General features: G+C 45.6%; 1 protein-coding gene across 1 annotated transcript in view; it reads left to right on the forward strand.

Moving 5' to 3' along the window:
* DCAF13 (DDB1 and CUL4 associated factor 13) overlaps positions 1-17,022 on the forward strand; it is a 675,264-nt gene that overhangs the window by 210,007 nt on the left and 448,235 nt on the right. The window contains exon 5 of the mRNA XM_069621473.1: positions 9,916-10,071. Within this exon, the coding sequence (XP_069477574.1) occupies positions 9,916-10,071 (156 nt within the window). The remainder of the gene's footprint in view (positions 1-9,915; positions 10,072-17,022) is intronic.

Below are 17,022 nucleotides of genomic sequence, written 5' to 3' on the forward strand. Positions count from 1 at the left end.
GTGCTGAGTTATTGAGGCATTTGAATGTTCGGGAAGCAGTTTTAAGCTTAATTTTCTCAACAGTAGAGAGCCAGTTAGATCGTTGATCTATGTTCTCTTTTGGGAATTCCTAAGGCTGCTCTAAGGGCATTGTTTTGAAATGTTCGGATTTTCTGAGTAATATATTTGCTGGATCCCAAGAAAAGAGCGTTGCAGTAATCCAGTTTAGATAGCACAAGTGCTCTTGCCAGTGTAGTGCAGCTGATTGTGGAGAGGTATGGTTTTGCGGGTCTGATCAACTTGCAAGTGTAGGAAGTTGCTGATGCCATAGCATTCACTTGTTTTGCCAGGGTAAGGTTGGAGTCGAGGTAGTGTTTTTACCTCCTTGGCAACTTTGATTATATGGCCGTCTATGACAAAGGATGAGTAGTCATGGCTGAGTTTCTTAATGTTAGGTGCAGTCCCCAGTATGATGAGCTCCGTTTTGTCCTCATTCAGGCATAGACCGTGACGTGCCATCCATGCCTGGATGATGAGGTATATCGTATTCACCAAGGCCAAATCCTGTTTATAATCCCCAGAAAGTGGGATGAGAATCTGGGTGTCCGGTGTAGGTGACAGCTAGAAGGTCCAAATCATCAAACAGGGGCTTAGTAAAGATGTTCTACATGGTAGGGGAGACGCATGATCCCTGATGTACACCGCACGTAATGGGAGCAGGGTCTGCGGCTGCAGAGGTAGAAAAGACCCTCCTAGTTCCTTCACATAAAAAATATTTAATCCAAGCTATAGCATTGGAAGAGAAATGCGCTTCTGAATATAAGTGGTTACAAAGCACTTAGTGGTCCACCAGGTCAAACGCTGCTGAGGGATCCAGAAGGAGAAGCAGGGCAGTTTTTCCCTGCTCTCCAAGCTCGTCGACCTGGGCTTTAAGATCAATAAGTGCTGTTTCGGTTCCTTGCTGCGGTATAAAATCTATTGCCAGGTGCCTAGGAGTTGGTGCAGCTCCAGGAATTTCTGAATCTATAAATAGGCCACTCTATCTTTAGTAGGAATGGCACTGTGGTGATAGGCCTGTAGTTTGTGGGTATAGCCGGGTCCAGTGATTGCTTTTTAAGGAGGGGAGGACCCAAGATTCCTTGAGATTGCTTGGTATAATGCCTAAGGAGAATGAGGCATTGATAAGCTAAGACATAAATGGGGATAAATCTCTTGCAGCGTCTTTTATTATTTGCGCTGGGCAGTTGTCACCTCGACAGTTTGATGGTTTAAGCAATATTATTTTTTCAGCCTCCAGTATGGAGACTTTCGTAAAGTTAAATCTTTGTATAGGTTTGGCCGTAATGAGTGGTTTGTCACTTTGGGTAGTTATGGGAGGTATGTTTAATTTTTTCTTGTCAATTTTTACTTGGAGGGAAGCAATTTTATCACTAATGGCCTTCTGAATGTTAGAGCACCATGTTTTATTTTTGACACTGTTATCGGGTACCGGGATAGGGTTCTCCAATCCTTTTAGTATTGTGAAAAGCTCCTTAGTTCCTGATTTTGCTTGCGTTATTCTATTGTCAAAGCTTTCTTTTTTGGCTTTGTATTTTGAGGAGGAGTTATTAAGGGCTGCTTTGTTTGCCTCTGATGGTACTAATCTCCAAGAGGATTCACACTTACGTTTTTCTTTCCTTAGTGATTTAAGGTATGGGGTAAACCAGGCATTTAAGTGTGCTCTAGGTTTGCTAGGTTTCCCCTTTCATTTTCAAAGGGGCAATAGTATCCAGGGCTTTGGCCATGGCTGTATTGAATTGGTTAACTAGTGATGTTGGATCTATTGTGTCAGGTAGAGAATTTAGAGTGGGAAGGATTGGTGGTAATAGCCGGTCTGTTATATTTTTCTTATTCCTTGTTAGCATGGGCGGTGCTAATGTATTATCTTGAGGTTGGATGGTTTTAGCATCTATGGAGAAGGCTTGTGGGCTGATGGAAGTGATGGTTATGTTACATTTGTAGTCGGCTATCCAGTCAAGTGTTCAACCTTTCTCGTGGGTAGGCTCTGTCACTCTTTGGAAAAAACCAAGCTCTGAGAGGACATTGGCTATATTAGTCGCTTGCTCATCTTTGTGATCATTGAAGCCCAAATTCAGATCTCCTAGTAGGAGGGCTTGTGAAGAATGTTTTAGGTTGTCTGAGAGGATCATAGAGATGTCTTCTTCGCAGGAGCCAATATGGCCTGGTGGCCTATAGATGAGGTGTATGTTAATAGTTTTTTAATTAGATGTTAGGAGTTTGACAGTTAAGCACTGACATGATTTGATGAACAGGGGTGTTTCTGTTCTTATTGTTAGATTTGTTTTGGCAATGAGAGCTATGCCTCCTCTGCGGGAGCTGGTTCTATCTTCTCTAATAATAGTGTAATTGGGGGGCATATCGAGCATCAGCGCCGGGCCAACAGCTTGGTGTAGTCCAGTTTCGGTAATGGCTAAGAAGTCATAGTTGCCTGTTTGTATAATATCTTCAATTTCTGTAGCATGGGCTATTAATGATCTAGCATTAATAAGTGCTCCTTTGAGGGTAGTGTTTGGTATTGGTAATGTGGGAAGGGATGGTTTGTTGTTTTTAGCTAGACTAGTTCGTAGTTTGGTATGTTTGTCTGTTTTATGGTTATGGTTAGTGTCAGCACTTGGTAAGGAGTAGTTTTGTTTAGTAGCGTCCTTATAACAATTTCTCCTATAGGCACATGTAGTATGATACTTGACAGGCAGTTCATATATTTTTGGTAGTCTTGAGCGTAATTTGGATTTCCAACGTATAAGGTCACATGGGATATTAGTTGTAATGAGGTTAGGAGTGGGTGCCTTTTCTAAGGGCTGTTCAATGTCTAAGTTAGTCATGCACAGTCTGGTGTTGCAGTTCAACATTTTTGTGGACATGTCTTGTAAAGATGGGCTTGTTAACCGCTTTAAAGGCCAAGGATTAGTCAGGTAGAAGAGGATGATGAGCCTTATAGCCTAAGAGCGTGTGGCTATTTCTAGATGCAAACTGCAATGTTAAATGGACAAGTCCCTATGCAAATCTAACTTGGCAAAATCTTTAAGCATTGTGTCAAAAGGCAGTGCCTTGGCTAGCTGTTGGTCAGTTAGAAAATCTGAGTTAGCAGGGAATGGTTAGCTTTAGATTTCTTCGATGATGGCACTAACCCCTATATAGGTTAAATAGGCTGGCAGTGTTAAAGACCTGCATTTGCAGGCATTGTTGCCATTAATCAACATTAGCATTAGTATGTGAAATACAGTCATACAAAGAGTGGTATTCATATATGCAGGTTAGCAAACATTCATATTCCAGTAGACATGTAATAGATTGTTGCTGTTAAGCATGGGCTGACTGTCGCTGTGAGTGGGCGAGTGCTCTCCCATCTCGTTGTGCACAGAATAAGCAAAATCACGTAAAATGTACTAAATTGGGCATTAAGAAAGCAGTTTGATACAAATGGAGGTAATGGTTAGATCAGAGTATGTAACTACAAGGCAAGGTACACTACTTTTTATTCATTTATTTTAATTCTTATTACGCGCCACATGCCAGTAGGCCTCAGGGAGCACAGGAAACAAGGACGAGACACACAACAAAGACCGACCAGCAGGAGGAGAGAGAGGCCGTAGGAGAGTTACTCCAGATTAAAAAGGTGAGTCTTTATGGCTTGCTTAAAAAGGGAATCATTTTGAATGTCGTATCCCAGCCGATAGGGTGTTCCAGAGGAGGGGGCCCTGGACATCAAGAGTGGTGTCCCCAAATTTAGTTGTCTTAAATCTAGGGGGAGCAAGAATAGTAGCAGTGGAAGAGCGAAGGTTTCTTCCTTTGGTCTTGATGCTAATGCGTTCAGACAAATAGGTGGGATTGCTGAAGGACAAATACTTGTGTGTTGTCGTTAACACTATGTGTTATGCAATGTTTTTCAGGAAGCCAATGTAGCTTCTTTCTGAAGGTGGAGATATGAGTGCGATGAGATTGATTAAAGATGGTGAGCACAGCGTTGTTCTGAGCCACCTGTAAGGATTGAATGTTGGCAGCAGTAGTGCCAGACAGTAGACTGTTACAATAGTTAAGTCTGGAGTTTATCAACACCATAGACAGGAGTGCACAGTTTTCAGCTTTTATGAATGGGTGAATTTAACTGATTTGCTTGTTAATCAATCTACAGCTTGACCTGATGTTGGAAACCTGAGACTTCATAGATCGCTCCTCATCTAGTACGACTCCCAGAGTTTTTACTTTCCTTTGGACAGTGATGGTATTGTCTGCAATAAGGAAATTGGCATAGTCAGAATCTAGTTTGTTCCGGGTGTTCTTAGAGGACGCTATCATGAGCTCAGTTTTGTTGTTCAATGCTAGGGAGTTGCAGGCCATCCAGTCCTGAATGGCTTTGTAGATGCTATTGAGGGTTTCAACATCGTTCTTATACAGACCGCTTAGTTGTAAAATGACCCGAGTGTCGTCTGCCTAGTTTGTATATTGAACTCCAAGCTTGCTAAGAAGATCAAGGAGAGGTCGAATGTACAAATTTAAAAGCAGCAGCGACAGACATAAACCCTGTGAGACCCCACACGTTTTAGAGATGGGAGTGTATTGATTGCTTCCCACGCAAACCCTTACCATACGAGGGCCCAAAAAGGAGGCTATCCATCTTGATGCAAGCATGGAGCAATTTGCGACCTCTCCTAGCCTTGTCACTAGTAGGCTATGATCAACTAGATTGAAGGCTGCGGAGAGGTCAAGTAGCATCAGCAATGCTGCTTGATTTTTGTCCGCTATGCCCGCTAGAGTGGACTTTAAGTCGAACATGGCCGTCTCAGTCCAATGACGAGTCCTGTAGCCTGACTGTTGAGTGCCAAGGATATTGTGTTCTTCGACATGAGCCTGAAGTTGCATGTATGCTAGTTTGTCCAATATCTTCAGAATGAAGGCCACATTGGTTATTGGCCTGTAGTTGTCTTTATTAGTGGGATCTAGATTTTCTTTTTTTAGCAAGGGGGTTATCAGGCGGATTTGAGTGCATCAGGAACCACACCTTCATCAAAATATAGGTTTATCAGCTTAGTGATCCATGGGACCAGTACGTCTGTAGATTCCTTGAAGATGTTTGTGGGACAGTCATCTGCAGGGCAGGATGTGGCCTTAAGATCCTGTGTTACTTTAAGTACCTTCTTTTCTGAATAATGAGAGCAGGAGAATTGGGGAGTTCTGCATTGAGAGTTAAGGTGTGTTCTTTTAGTGGGTAGCGGCGGTACCACATTAAGGGCTTCTTGGTTTTTTGTTTTTCCTTGTGGGAATCTATTTTAGATATTCTTCATGGATGTCTTGGCACCTTTTAGAGTCTTTGGTAATACGTTGGTAATAAGTATAATAGATAAAAAGGGACTTGCGTGATAGATTTTTGTTATGGTCTGTGCGTAGGCGTGGAACAGACTCACCAAAGTGTCATGGAAGGCGAGTAAAAAACAGGCAGCCTGATGGCGCCTGTGGCGCTCGGTCAGCAGGCCTTCTTTCCTAGGCCGGCTGATAGCCTGTCGTCTATTGGTGTGTTGCTCAAGTTTGAATGGCAGTCAATCCAGATCATAAAAAGACAGGCACACAGTGGGAAAGAGTCAGGCAAATGGAGAGTTCGGGGCGGCGGCCATCTTTGATTCAGCTTGCCTTGTGTGAATCCCAAAGGAAAATGATCATGGGGATTCGTAGTATGCACTCCATCTCGTGCATGTATTGATATTAAATCATCAGGGTTACAGTGGATGCTAGCGCGGATCGGGCGCAGATTAAGTTGCTTTGGGGGGTTTCAAGGCAAAAGAGGAGTCGGAATGCCTGGAGCTTAACGGCGCTTCTGGGATTATGTGTTGGCATCCTGCTCCATAATAGATGGAAAATAGAAGTAGAGAAAGTCTGGAGGTCTGAGGATGGGAGGGCTATATTACTGTCTGGCCTCTTGAAGGGAGTCTGGTTCACCTTTGTGGCGCTCTACGGTACTCCTAATCGGGGTCAGCAACGTTTTCTCAAACCTATGCAGGTGAAACTCTTGAATGAAGGGGCAGGACACCTTGTGGTGGGATATGTGGGCCGACCTGTCGTTAGATAAAAGGCCATGGGGATGACTGGGATAGAACCCCCGCAGATGGGTGGGGATGAACTGCAGGGGTGCTTGGATTTGCATGGCTTGTTTGATATGTGGCTTTTTTTTCACCACCAGGAAAGCAGATTCACCTTTTACTCCATGCCCCCAAGGGACCTACACTCATAATTTGAGGGGGTCCAGGTCCGACCACAACATGGTATCCCCTAGACCTGTCCTGGTTAGATTTAGCCCCCCAATACTAGATATGGAGATGTAACGAGTTCCATGCAGGCACCCCGTCTGTTGCTTTGAGTTAGAGGCCATACAGGACTGCATCCTTTTGAATGACACAGGGAGGTGGACCAGGGCACGGTCTGGGATTTGGGGAAGGCAACACGGAGGGTCCTGCTGATCAGAGAGGGTGCGTGTAGGAATTGGAGGACCTTGCTGGAGAACAAGTTACGGACAGAGATGGGGGACTTGGAGAGGCGGACACAGGAGACGGGGGAGGGAGTAGGGGAACTGATAGAGGAAGCCAGGGGTAAGAGGGAGGAACTCGGGTTCTTGGAGGAAGGTAAGGTAATCCGGAAGCTTCAGTTCCTGAAGCAGAAATACTATGAAAAGGGGGATAAGGCAGATGCCCTGTTGGCAGCGTGGCTTCAGGGCCAACGGGCCGACAGATGGATATCGGAGGTGGATGGTCCAGGGGGCTCGGAGGGAATGTCGACAAGGGGATTGATTGGAACCTTTGCAGACTTCTAGAAGAGCTATATAAGGGGGAGGACTGACCAGATGAGGAAGGTATAGGAGCCTATGTGGGGAGGTTGTTGTTGCCGATGCTGTCCCATGAAGAAGCTGAGTAAATGGACGCCCCTATCACATGTGAGGATAACCGTCTGGAAATCCGCCATCTGCAATCCGGAAAGGCCCTGGGGTAAGATGGGTACACTGCCTTTTTTTATAAGACTTTTGTGACTGTTTTGACCCCTCACCTGGTCAAGAAGGTGTTAAATAATTTGGACACCGGTGGAGCCCCGAAGTCCTTCGTGCGGGCCCTTATTTCGCTGATGCACAAAGAAGGGAGAGACTCGTGGGCCTGCGGTTCGTACCACCCGATTTCGCTTCCCAATGCAGACTCAAAGCAATTTGCTCTGGTCCTGGCATCGAGGCTAGACCCACATATGCAACGACTGGTACATTCAGGCCAAGTGGGTTTCATAAGGGGGGTAGGCAAGGAGTGAACACGATGCGTTAGTCACTACATTTGATCGAGGGGGCCCGATTGCAGGGTGAGGGGTTAACCCCACGCTTTTATTGGTCGATGCAGAAAAGGCCTTTGACAGGACCTTTTTTCTGTTTTGGGATTTGGGTCCACCTTCTTGAGGGGTTTCCTGGCATTGTATTAGGCCCCGGTGGCCTGTGCGTCTGCCAATGGAGACTTTTCACAATGGTTTGGGTTGGGTTTGGGTACCAGACAGGATTGTCCGATGTAACAGATTTTCTTGGCTCTCTCCATGGAACCTCTGGCTCAAACACTACACAATGAACCCCGAGTTGAGGGAATCTATGTGGGAGGGGTGGAATACAAACTGGGTTTGTATGCCGATGACCGTTTGCTTCACCTCAGGAATCCAATGTCGTCGGTCCCGGCAGTAGTTGATAGTCCAACGGTATGGGGCCTTTCAGGTTCTAAAATAAACCAGGCAAAATCCATTTTGTTCCCATTCGACCAGATGGGGGTAGAGGATAGACCGAACCTGACCAGTCTGGGGATGAGGGTTGAAGAGGACCAGCTGCGTTACCTGGGCATGAATGTGACGAGGGACATGGGTGGTCTATATGAAGCGAACTAGCCGCCTCTTCTGGTAAAGTTATTTAGTGAGCTGGAGAAATGGGGGAAGCTGACAAAAATGTCATGACTGGGGCAGCTGAACGGATATGGGTTGTTTGACCTAAAAAAAAAAAAACTTGACTTCCTGCCGATTTGACCTACTGCAGAGAGAGGCTCCATGTAGCCCCCTTAATGTGGGGGGACAGCCCCATAGCCCCTCTGAGTTCCCCCCCTACCTCATCCTATTCCCTTACCCCATCCCACAACTATTTTTTTTGCCCTACCGAATTCGACCAAAAAGATGGGGTCAAATCGGAGTAGGTCAACTATGCCAATACCGGCTGAACTCCATTAAGATGAACTTCCTTCCCAGGATTCTCTACTTAATTCAGATGCTCCCTATTCATATCCCAGACGCCGTGTTTGGTGATGCTAAGGGACACCTCCTGAGGTTCCTTTGGCAGGGTAAGTGTGGGTGGGGTTTCCGAATATCTGCCTGTACTACAAGGCGACCCAACTTGGAGTTCTGATCCACATTTAAGGGATCAAGATGATTGTCAATGGGTTGCACTGGATAATATCCACTTTAGACCGGTGGCAGTAGGGACGTGGGTATGGGTACTGAGGGGCCAACTTCATTTTGGGGGTCATTTGGAACATATGGCCTTAGTGCCCGGAGATGATACTGTATGTACATTATGTCACAGAATACACAATAACGTCCACACATTAAATTATACACCCCCGGTAACCCAGAAGGTACAGTGCTCTCCCGTCACAGCCCAAGGCTGCTAGTCACAGTTCATTAATATCAGACTTTAAATAGTCAAGACTACACACATACAGCTAGAGGCATCACTAGATTGAGCTTTTGTCCCGTGAGCTTCTGGCACATGTTTCATCGAGTGAACAGTTAATCCGGTCTACTCTTCTGTTTGTCCATCCCTATATAGATTAAGATTACTTGTGGGCCGACTCCGTATGATAGATGAGCACCACCAGGTGCTTACTGGAGGGACTGCTCAGCACAGGTCTACTGTATTACAAAAACGTCAATGAGCACAAATGTGCTGTGATGCACAGCATGTATCGTCTCGCATATCATCCTACCGTGCTCTGTACCTGCTGGTATGGTGCTACTCGGCGTGTTTTGGAAATCCTACAAGATCGTTTGTGTCTGCCGTGATTGCAGTCCAATGCATACTATACTCTGATTCGAAACTGCTTGCAATTGATTTGGGCACCTATCACATGACGCCCCAGACCTTCTCGCTTTGTGGGACATTTAAACATTTTGGCAGCCACCCAATCAGTTGTGGCTGACAGACGAACTTTACATTTCTATGTCCAGGCTTTGCCTGTGGTGTTTCCCAGACATCCTTTCACACTCGTCTTAACCTGGCAGATTTCACTTTGACGAGTTGCACTCTTTGGGACTGCTCAGCGACGAGACCAGAGCCTTTCCTCCCTTTCAAGGGACATGTGACAGCCTCCAAACCAAGCAACTGTTTAAAATGCTCATTGAAGGAAGTCTGATTTGTCTCTGACCTGCAGCGCAGAAGCCTTGCCTACAACCTGAAGGGAGCGATGCACAAATTGGTAGAGAAATGGCAAAAACGATATTCGTAGGTGTGAAGGGGGTTGCACATCTGGGTAGGAGTGAATTACATGAAAACATTGTTTGCCCATTATGGCTACCTTGGAGCTGCTAAATCTAATGGCTTCAGGAGAATTCCGCTTCACAGACAGAGCAGCTGATTGACACCAGAGCCCCTCTAAATATATAACTACAAGATCCCTGCCAGGGAGCTAAGTTCTAGCCAGACATGAAAAGCACCGGGACCATTTGTATTTATTGACTTACAATGTCGACTCTGCACAGAAATGACTTGAAACTGAAAATTTAGAGCTACCCTATTGAGTGATTGTCTTTTTTTTATACATACAATAAAATACCTTTTGCTCATTCTAAATATTAGTTTGTCATTGATTCCACTTGTGATTGCAGACTATGTACACAGGCATTGATCACCACTGGAAAGACGCAGTCTATGCCACATGTGGACAGCAGGTGGATATTTGGGATGAGCAGAGAAGCAGTCCAATGCGATCGTTCACGTGGGGTGTTGACAGCATATCCTGTGTGAAGTTCAACCCCATTGAGGTAGGTCATTTTATTTTGTTCCATTTATCTTTGGTGATTTGTGAGGAGGTTCCCTATATAGTTGTGCGATGCTGAAATGGAGTGAGGTATCATTCTTTACAGTATTTACTTAATTTGTAGGTGTATTGTGGGAAATGGTTTCGAGAATAATCCACTTGTTTCACTAAATGCACTCGATTTGTCTGAATGACATTTTTCTTTTCTTATCCTCGCCTGCTCACCCCTTAGTGTCAAATCTTTCTGATGCAGCAGATGTTCATTATGAGCACACATGAAACAACCTAATCTGAGGTGAAGTCTCCCCTACGGTTTTTACGCTGGTGGTCTTGTAGCTGTGGTCAATATCAGTCTGACATTAAATGGTAAACTGGATAATGGGTGTGTTGTATCTAATGGCTGCATGCTTCTCATGATTTAGACACTGGTGCTCCACGTGGTGAATGTATGAGAGTGAGTTCTAAACCGTTGGGGTGGGAAAAAGTGGTGGGAGTGTGCTTGTGGCCGAGTGCCAGTTCTTTACTGACACTTATCTATTTGTATGGCGCAAAAGCTTGTAGGCATCAAGCCACTCCAAAAACACAAGGACACATCAGCTAGACATGACAATTGAAGGTTTTCAACCAGCTTCATTCAAAAAGAAGGGGTTTCAGACTTCTCCAGAAAATGGGATGTCTTAAGGCATATACATCCATAAAGAGATCATTCCAGGCTTGGGCAGCCATCACTGGGAACGATCTTCCATTCCTCTTTGTTCTTTTAACCCTGGGGACTGGGAGCCGATTGGCCGTACTGGATCGTAGGGATCGTTGTGAATTGTACTGAGCAAGGCTTTCTTTCAGGTAACTGGGTGCTTCATCAAAAATACATTTGTGAACCAGGGTTTTTTTTTTTAAATGGACCCTTACAGCCACTGGTAACCAGTTCTCTTTGGGGCATAGTTACGTGTTCCCTCTTGGGGATATTGCATACAATCCTAATTTGCAATTTATTTACACATTCCTTACTGGCACCACCAAGTAAAGAGTAAGAACTAGAGTTTTGCGATTTTTTTTTTTTTTTTTTTTTTTTTTTTTTTTTTTTGGGTAACCAGAGAACTAATCTGACAAAGCCTTTTAGATGATATTGGGAATTTTTCACAACCATGTTTACATGAGTGTTTGCACCAAGGCAGGCTTCCATGTGGACACCTGTGGTCTTAACTTTAGTTGATACTGAGATTTGACAGCCTTCCACTTCAAACACCTTTATATTCTTGTCCTAGTTTAGCCCTGGCTTTCCTGAATCCATAGAACATATGTTCTGTTTTTGAGCTATTCAAACCTGAAGGCACTCGCACCTACTCCACAAGGATCTTTTGTTCAGGTGGCATGGCAAGGACCATCGCTTTTGGATCCCAAACCTGGGGGTGGACAAGCGAGGGAGGATAACACAAGTTGAGGGTCCTTTTTGGATTGGAAAAAGGGTACCTGAAGGTGAGACATGGTATTTTCCCCCCCTCACCCCCTTTTCCAACACCGATTTACCCTACTCTCCCTCAGCTTTTATAGGCTATTTCCATTCCTATCCTCTCAAAATACACCAAGTACTGGGATGAGGAATAAGTCTCAAAGAATAATGCGGAACGCTCTTCGGAAATACAAGTATGGTGCTGAGACAAGGAAGCAGTTTCAAAGAGTAATGCATAATCCTCTTTTGAAACACCAGTATATTACTGAGCCGAGGAAGAGGGCTATGGAGGAATACTATGACTCGAACAAAACATGTCGCGTTAATAGGTTCAGGCAATTGAGTCTGATACTTCGCACCTGCAATCTATTCTTGACTGGCAGCGGTATAAAAGAAGAAAGCCGCAAGAGCAAACAGAAGGCACGGGGAGCAGAAAGGAAGCCAAACCAAGCTGTCGTGGAGCGTAAGAAACCAGCACGCCAATACGCTGTAGCGAAGCAGAGAGAGGTCGTATGTGGGAGTGTGGTGAGGGAATTGAATCTCCCGGGGTCTGACCGCAATGATGAAGGGAAGTCATGTAGGCAGGCGATCCCTTACTGGCAGCTTCAGAGTGCTTGTACCCCGGGGTGGAGAAATGACACAGGAGTGCAAAGAGCAGAAGCCATAGAAGCAGCAAGAACATACAGAGTGACCAGTGAGTTTCAGTTCATAAAGAAACCCGGTGTGCGAGTGAATGCAAGTGACTGGATACAATGTAGCGGCGTGCAGTATGCACGTTGTCGAGTTTCTGAACGAAAGCAAGAAGCATGAACAAGAGGACAATCGAGTGAAGAAGCAAACAATTAACTGAATGATGCAAAGGCAAGAAAGTGTGTGGAACATAGTATCAGAGTGAACTCGTATAAAGCAAGACACATCTTATGGGCAATGGGCAAACCCTTGCAAATATCAAGGAAAGATATTGTGCAACAGAAAAGGGGAGCAAAATTAAGTGTGAGCAAAATAAGGAAACGCAATGTGAAATGGAGCCAAATAAAGGTCTTTGTTACAAAACAAAAAAGGAATTAAGCAATAAAGAAAACTGAGTAATTGCTGAGAAACTTGCATGCAACACAATGAGGAGAGCTTGGGAAGCTAAGGGCATATGGTTGCGTGACCTAGAATAGGTGGACCGTGCAGTCTATCAACTGCGCCTTGATTAGAGGACCCGAAACAACTATGAAAGTAATTTATGAAAACAAGAAGCCTGTTGAATATTGTGACAAAGTGCTTTATTAATGTGATTAAGGAGAACTCTGTTGAATAGTGTGACAAGAGACTTTGAACTTTGGGATGGAGAGTCCAGAGTCCTGTTGAATACTGGAGAACAGTTGTTGAACCTTGTGAATCAAAGTGTTTAAAGCTTGGGGAAAGGAGCCCTGAGAAACTCATTGAACATTGTGTACCAGTGATTAAACCTTGGGGAAGGGAACCCAAGCCCCTTTGGAACATTGTTTTGTGAACCAGTTATTGAGGCTTTCCTCGAGCTCTTTTGGAACAATGTGTTGTAAATCAGTGCTTGAAGCTTGCGGAAGGAAAGCCTGAGTTTCTTGAACATTGGTTTTGGAACTGTATCCTGAATTTGGGAAAGGGAGCTAGAGATTGCTGGATTGATGGGTTTCTTTCAGTTTGGTTTTGCTTCCTTGCTTGGTGGCTCCCAAGCTCATCGGTATCCTCGCCTACGTCAATGCGGCAGCGCATGCTGGCTACCCTGGGTCTCCACCCACCACGCTGATTGCGTGGCTCTTTGGCCCTGCTCCTTCTACGAGGGAGAGACTCCTCTGCACGGTCACGAAATGGATGACTTTCTCTCGCCTTCTCTTGGCATCCAGCTGTCTTCATGTCACTCCCTGTAATGGAAGGGAAGGTTTCATCCCTGTAATGGAAGGGAAGGTTTCATTGGTCTCCACAATCGGGCGGCAACGAAATTGGTCATAAACCAAGCCAACAACTTTAATGGGGCCCTGGACATGTTTGTTGATTATATGGGAATTACCCAGAGCAAACATTTGGGGGTTTGAAGTAAGGGAAGAGGAAATCAAATGCTTACTTTCCTTGTTCCCAGAGCGGGGTGGGGGAGGTAACCCCTGATAGTATCTAGCTTACCCTGCCCCCTATGTAGGGTCTTGCATAGTGGGCTCACTGTCCAAATCCCAAAGGTGCTTCTTTGGGGACATGGGAAACACTTTGTGTTCTTCACAAACCCCACACTTGGAACCTCACCAAAATTCTCGGCAACACTAGGAGAACCATCTGTACCATGGGAGGATTGATGGGATTTGTTTGCATTTTAGTTTGTGGCTTCAGGACTAGATGGGTTTTTTGATATGTGGACATTTTGAAACTTGTGCTGCCACACGGGCTCTTAGGATAGTGAAGTTACCAGATGTAGAACAATCAGCGGAAAGGACAAGTGCAGAAAGTGGAAAAGTGTATTTTTAGTACATCTGCTAGGTTTATTATCTGTGAATTTACTGGTGTAGCTGACGCATACATAAGAGACCAATTGATGATGCACACATCTAAATCCAAGATTCAAGAATGGCTATGGCAGGTGAAATAACCATCTTCACAAGACTCGCTGGCTATAGCTAAGGCCATGGTACTTACTAGCAAATGGCTTAAACATGTTCATGCCAAGTGTACAAACTCTGGGTGATATGAATGGGAGACAAGAGCATAGGAGCAGAAGAGCAAATTAGTGTGTTGCCAAAAGGGGGTGGAAGTAAGGACACGGTAAAATAGCAATGCCAGAAAGTAGTATGAATAAGAGGCAGTGTTCACATTTTTTTGTGAACCACACCATCAATTGGATTGTAGTCATTTTATATAGCTCAATTTCCCCATTTGTATGGCCTCAATGCGCTTTGTTGTTGGAACGCCCTCAGGGACCGAAGTCCATGTATGGGAGATTCTAAGTTGGTTTTAAAATGCATGTGTGCATTCTGCCAGGATAAGACTTGGGAGGGCTGGCTGGGCCCCAACAAGCAACACAGAGTTCAGGCATGTGGGTGGGTGGGGGCTTTTGGCAGTTTGAGATGAAGTGTTAGTGCAGGAGAGTCGATGTGTCCAGCTAGACTGAATGTTTAACGTAGGTTGCCGCTGTATACTAATGGCAGAGGTGTTGATGCATGTCAGGGGTTTCAGTGTGGTAAATTATGCGAGCTGCTTGATCGGATTTGACAGAGCCATAGCTGCATTCTAGAATGCATAGATGGGGAGATGTGCCTGCGGCGTGTGTCCACTGACGTGTTGTGGTTTATGCATACCTTTTAGAATTTGATTATTTCAGTGTTTTTCTTTTTTTATCTCTCAGGACGATAGACTGGTCATTCGAGTGCGTCTTGTGATGGGGTTGGCGTACTACCTTGGCTGGTGGTATTCTTTGAGTGTAATAGGAAATAAATCCATCTTGCCACCCATGACCTAAGACCAACGGTATCCTTCCCGTCCCCAACGTTAAAAAGAGCGTCTTCGTGCATCTCTATTTGTACCCCCTAAAGCTATTAAAGTGTGTTCCATATCCAATAGCCCCGGTTTAACTGGTGCATTTCGTCACTACTCCTCCAATGATAACTATAGGTTGAGCGTTCTAAATGTTTGAGTAGGTCTCTTGCTAATTAGGTTGGGGCATCCAGCCATGTGCGCGACCATAGCTGTCCCCAGTTCGAACTGGTCCTGCCATTGTTGCAATCTCTAGAGGTCCATCTGGACGAGGGTTCTGTCCAGACACCTTTTTAAGTGGCCACATCCAAGGTGCAATCAGATATACAGGAGTTGTTTGGTAACCAGTTTGCGCTGGTTATAGAGTCGGTGGTCCGGGCAGCAGGGAGGGTGATGTATGGAAGTCTATGGGGCAGGAGGGAAAGAAGGCTGAGTTCATGCGTGCCGCTGCAAACGCTGCCGGCATCCAGGGTGGTTTGGAAGAGTAGGTGTATTCTTTGGTTTAGGCCAGTGCAGCGGTACGCGGGTCAATCCCAGTATAGAGTGCAAGAAGGTTTCATGAGAAGGAAGGAAAAAGCCCGGTTTTTAAGGCCTTTCTGAAGACAAGGCGATTGTCGTTGTGGAGGAGCATAGGCTTCCAGATGGTTGGGGCTTGGACAGAGAAAGGGGATCCGCCCAGTCTGGTGCAGTTATATTTGGGTATGGCTAGGAGAAAGGCTGCGCTGCACGTCAGTGTCTTGGGGGTGTGGTAGCATGTGAGTTTGTCTTCGAGGAATTCCGGGCTGGTGTTATGATAGCACCATGAGTAATGCACATGGTTTTATTTCGTCGACCATTAGGGAGCCAATGGAGGATTCTGTGTGGGGCTGATGTGTTCTGTGGGAGGGAGGCCAATGAGCAGGTGGGCTGCAACGTTTTGGATTCTTTGCAGTTTCCGAAGCTGGAACGTGGGTGCGCCCAGATACTGGCAGTTTGCATAGTTGAAGTGGGAGAGGATGATGGAGTGGATGGCAGAGATTGGTTGAGGATAGGTGAGGTATGGGAAGATAAGGCTGAAGGATGCGAAGGTGGTGGAAACGGGTTCTAGATACAGAGTTGATGTTTTGGGAGAGGGATCTATCCGTGTTCAGCGTGCATCTGAGGTTTATTACCGTAGTGGAGGTTGCCAGGGGTTGACCCAGAGAGTGAGGCCAGGGGATAGAGCACAGGTTTCCATAGACTAGGATTTCTGTTTTCCCAGGGTTGAGGATGAAGTGGTTGGTCGTCGTCCAGTGGCCCATATCCAAGAGGCATGATTACGGATCTGGATGGGTGGAGCCCGGTGATTTGGGGATTTTAAGGATGATCTTGGTATCGTCTGCGTAGTTGTAGCAGGTGAGATTGTGGGAGTGGACGAGTATGGGTAGTCGGCTCAGATGGATATTGAAGAGGCGGGGAGATGGGGATGCTCCCTTTGGGAACCCTTTCGGCACTGGGCGTAGTGCAGAGGTAAAAGGGTGGAGGAGCATCATTTGCAAGTGATAAGAAATGGAGAAGATCCAAGTGATGGCAGTGTCTTTGATTCCTAAAGAGTGAAGCCTGTCTAGTGTGGTATCAGAGGAGGCAGAGGGGTCCAGGCGAATGAGCACAGCGCATTCTACAGCATCTGCTGTTCTTTTTAGATTGTCCCAAACACACACTAGGGAGGAGGTGTCTGAAGGCAGATTGGGCAGGGTCAAGAAGGTTGTTGGCTTCAGTGAAGTGGCCGAGTTGCTTGCATGCTGTGCGATCCATGAGTTTGGCCACGAAGCTGGTGTTGGAAATGGGCTGATAGTTCTGGGGAAGGAGTGGGTCGAGCTTAGGTTTTTCGAGGATGGGTTTGATGTAGGTTTTTTAAGGCTTTTGGGAAGATTGCCGATGTGAGGCATTGGTTAACGATTGTGTGTTTAATACTGCCTGCAGAGGTTGATGTTAGGCTGTTGCTGAGTGTGGACGGGCAATGATCCTCTGGGGGGGCTGGGGGTTTGACCCTGACAGGTGGCT

The sequence above is a fragment of the Ambystoma mexicanum genome, chromosome 5q (assembly GCF_040938575.1).
Source record: "Ambystoma mexicanum isolate Mex_15411 chromosome 5q, UKY_AmexF1_1, whole genome shotgun sequence".
NCBI classification, from domain to species: Eukaryota; Metazoa; Chordata; class Amphibia; order Caudata; family Ambystomatidae; genus Ambystoma; species Ambystoma mexicanum.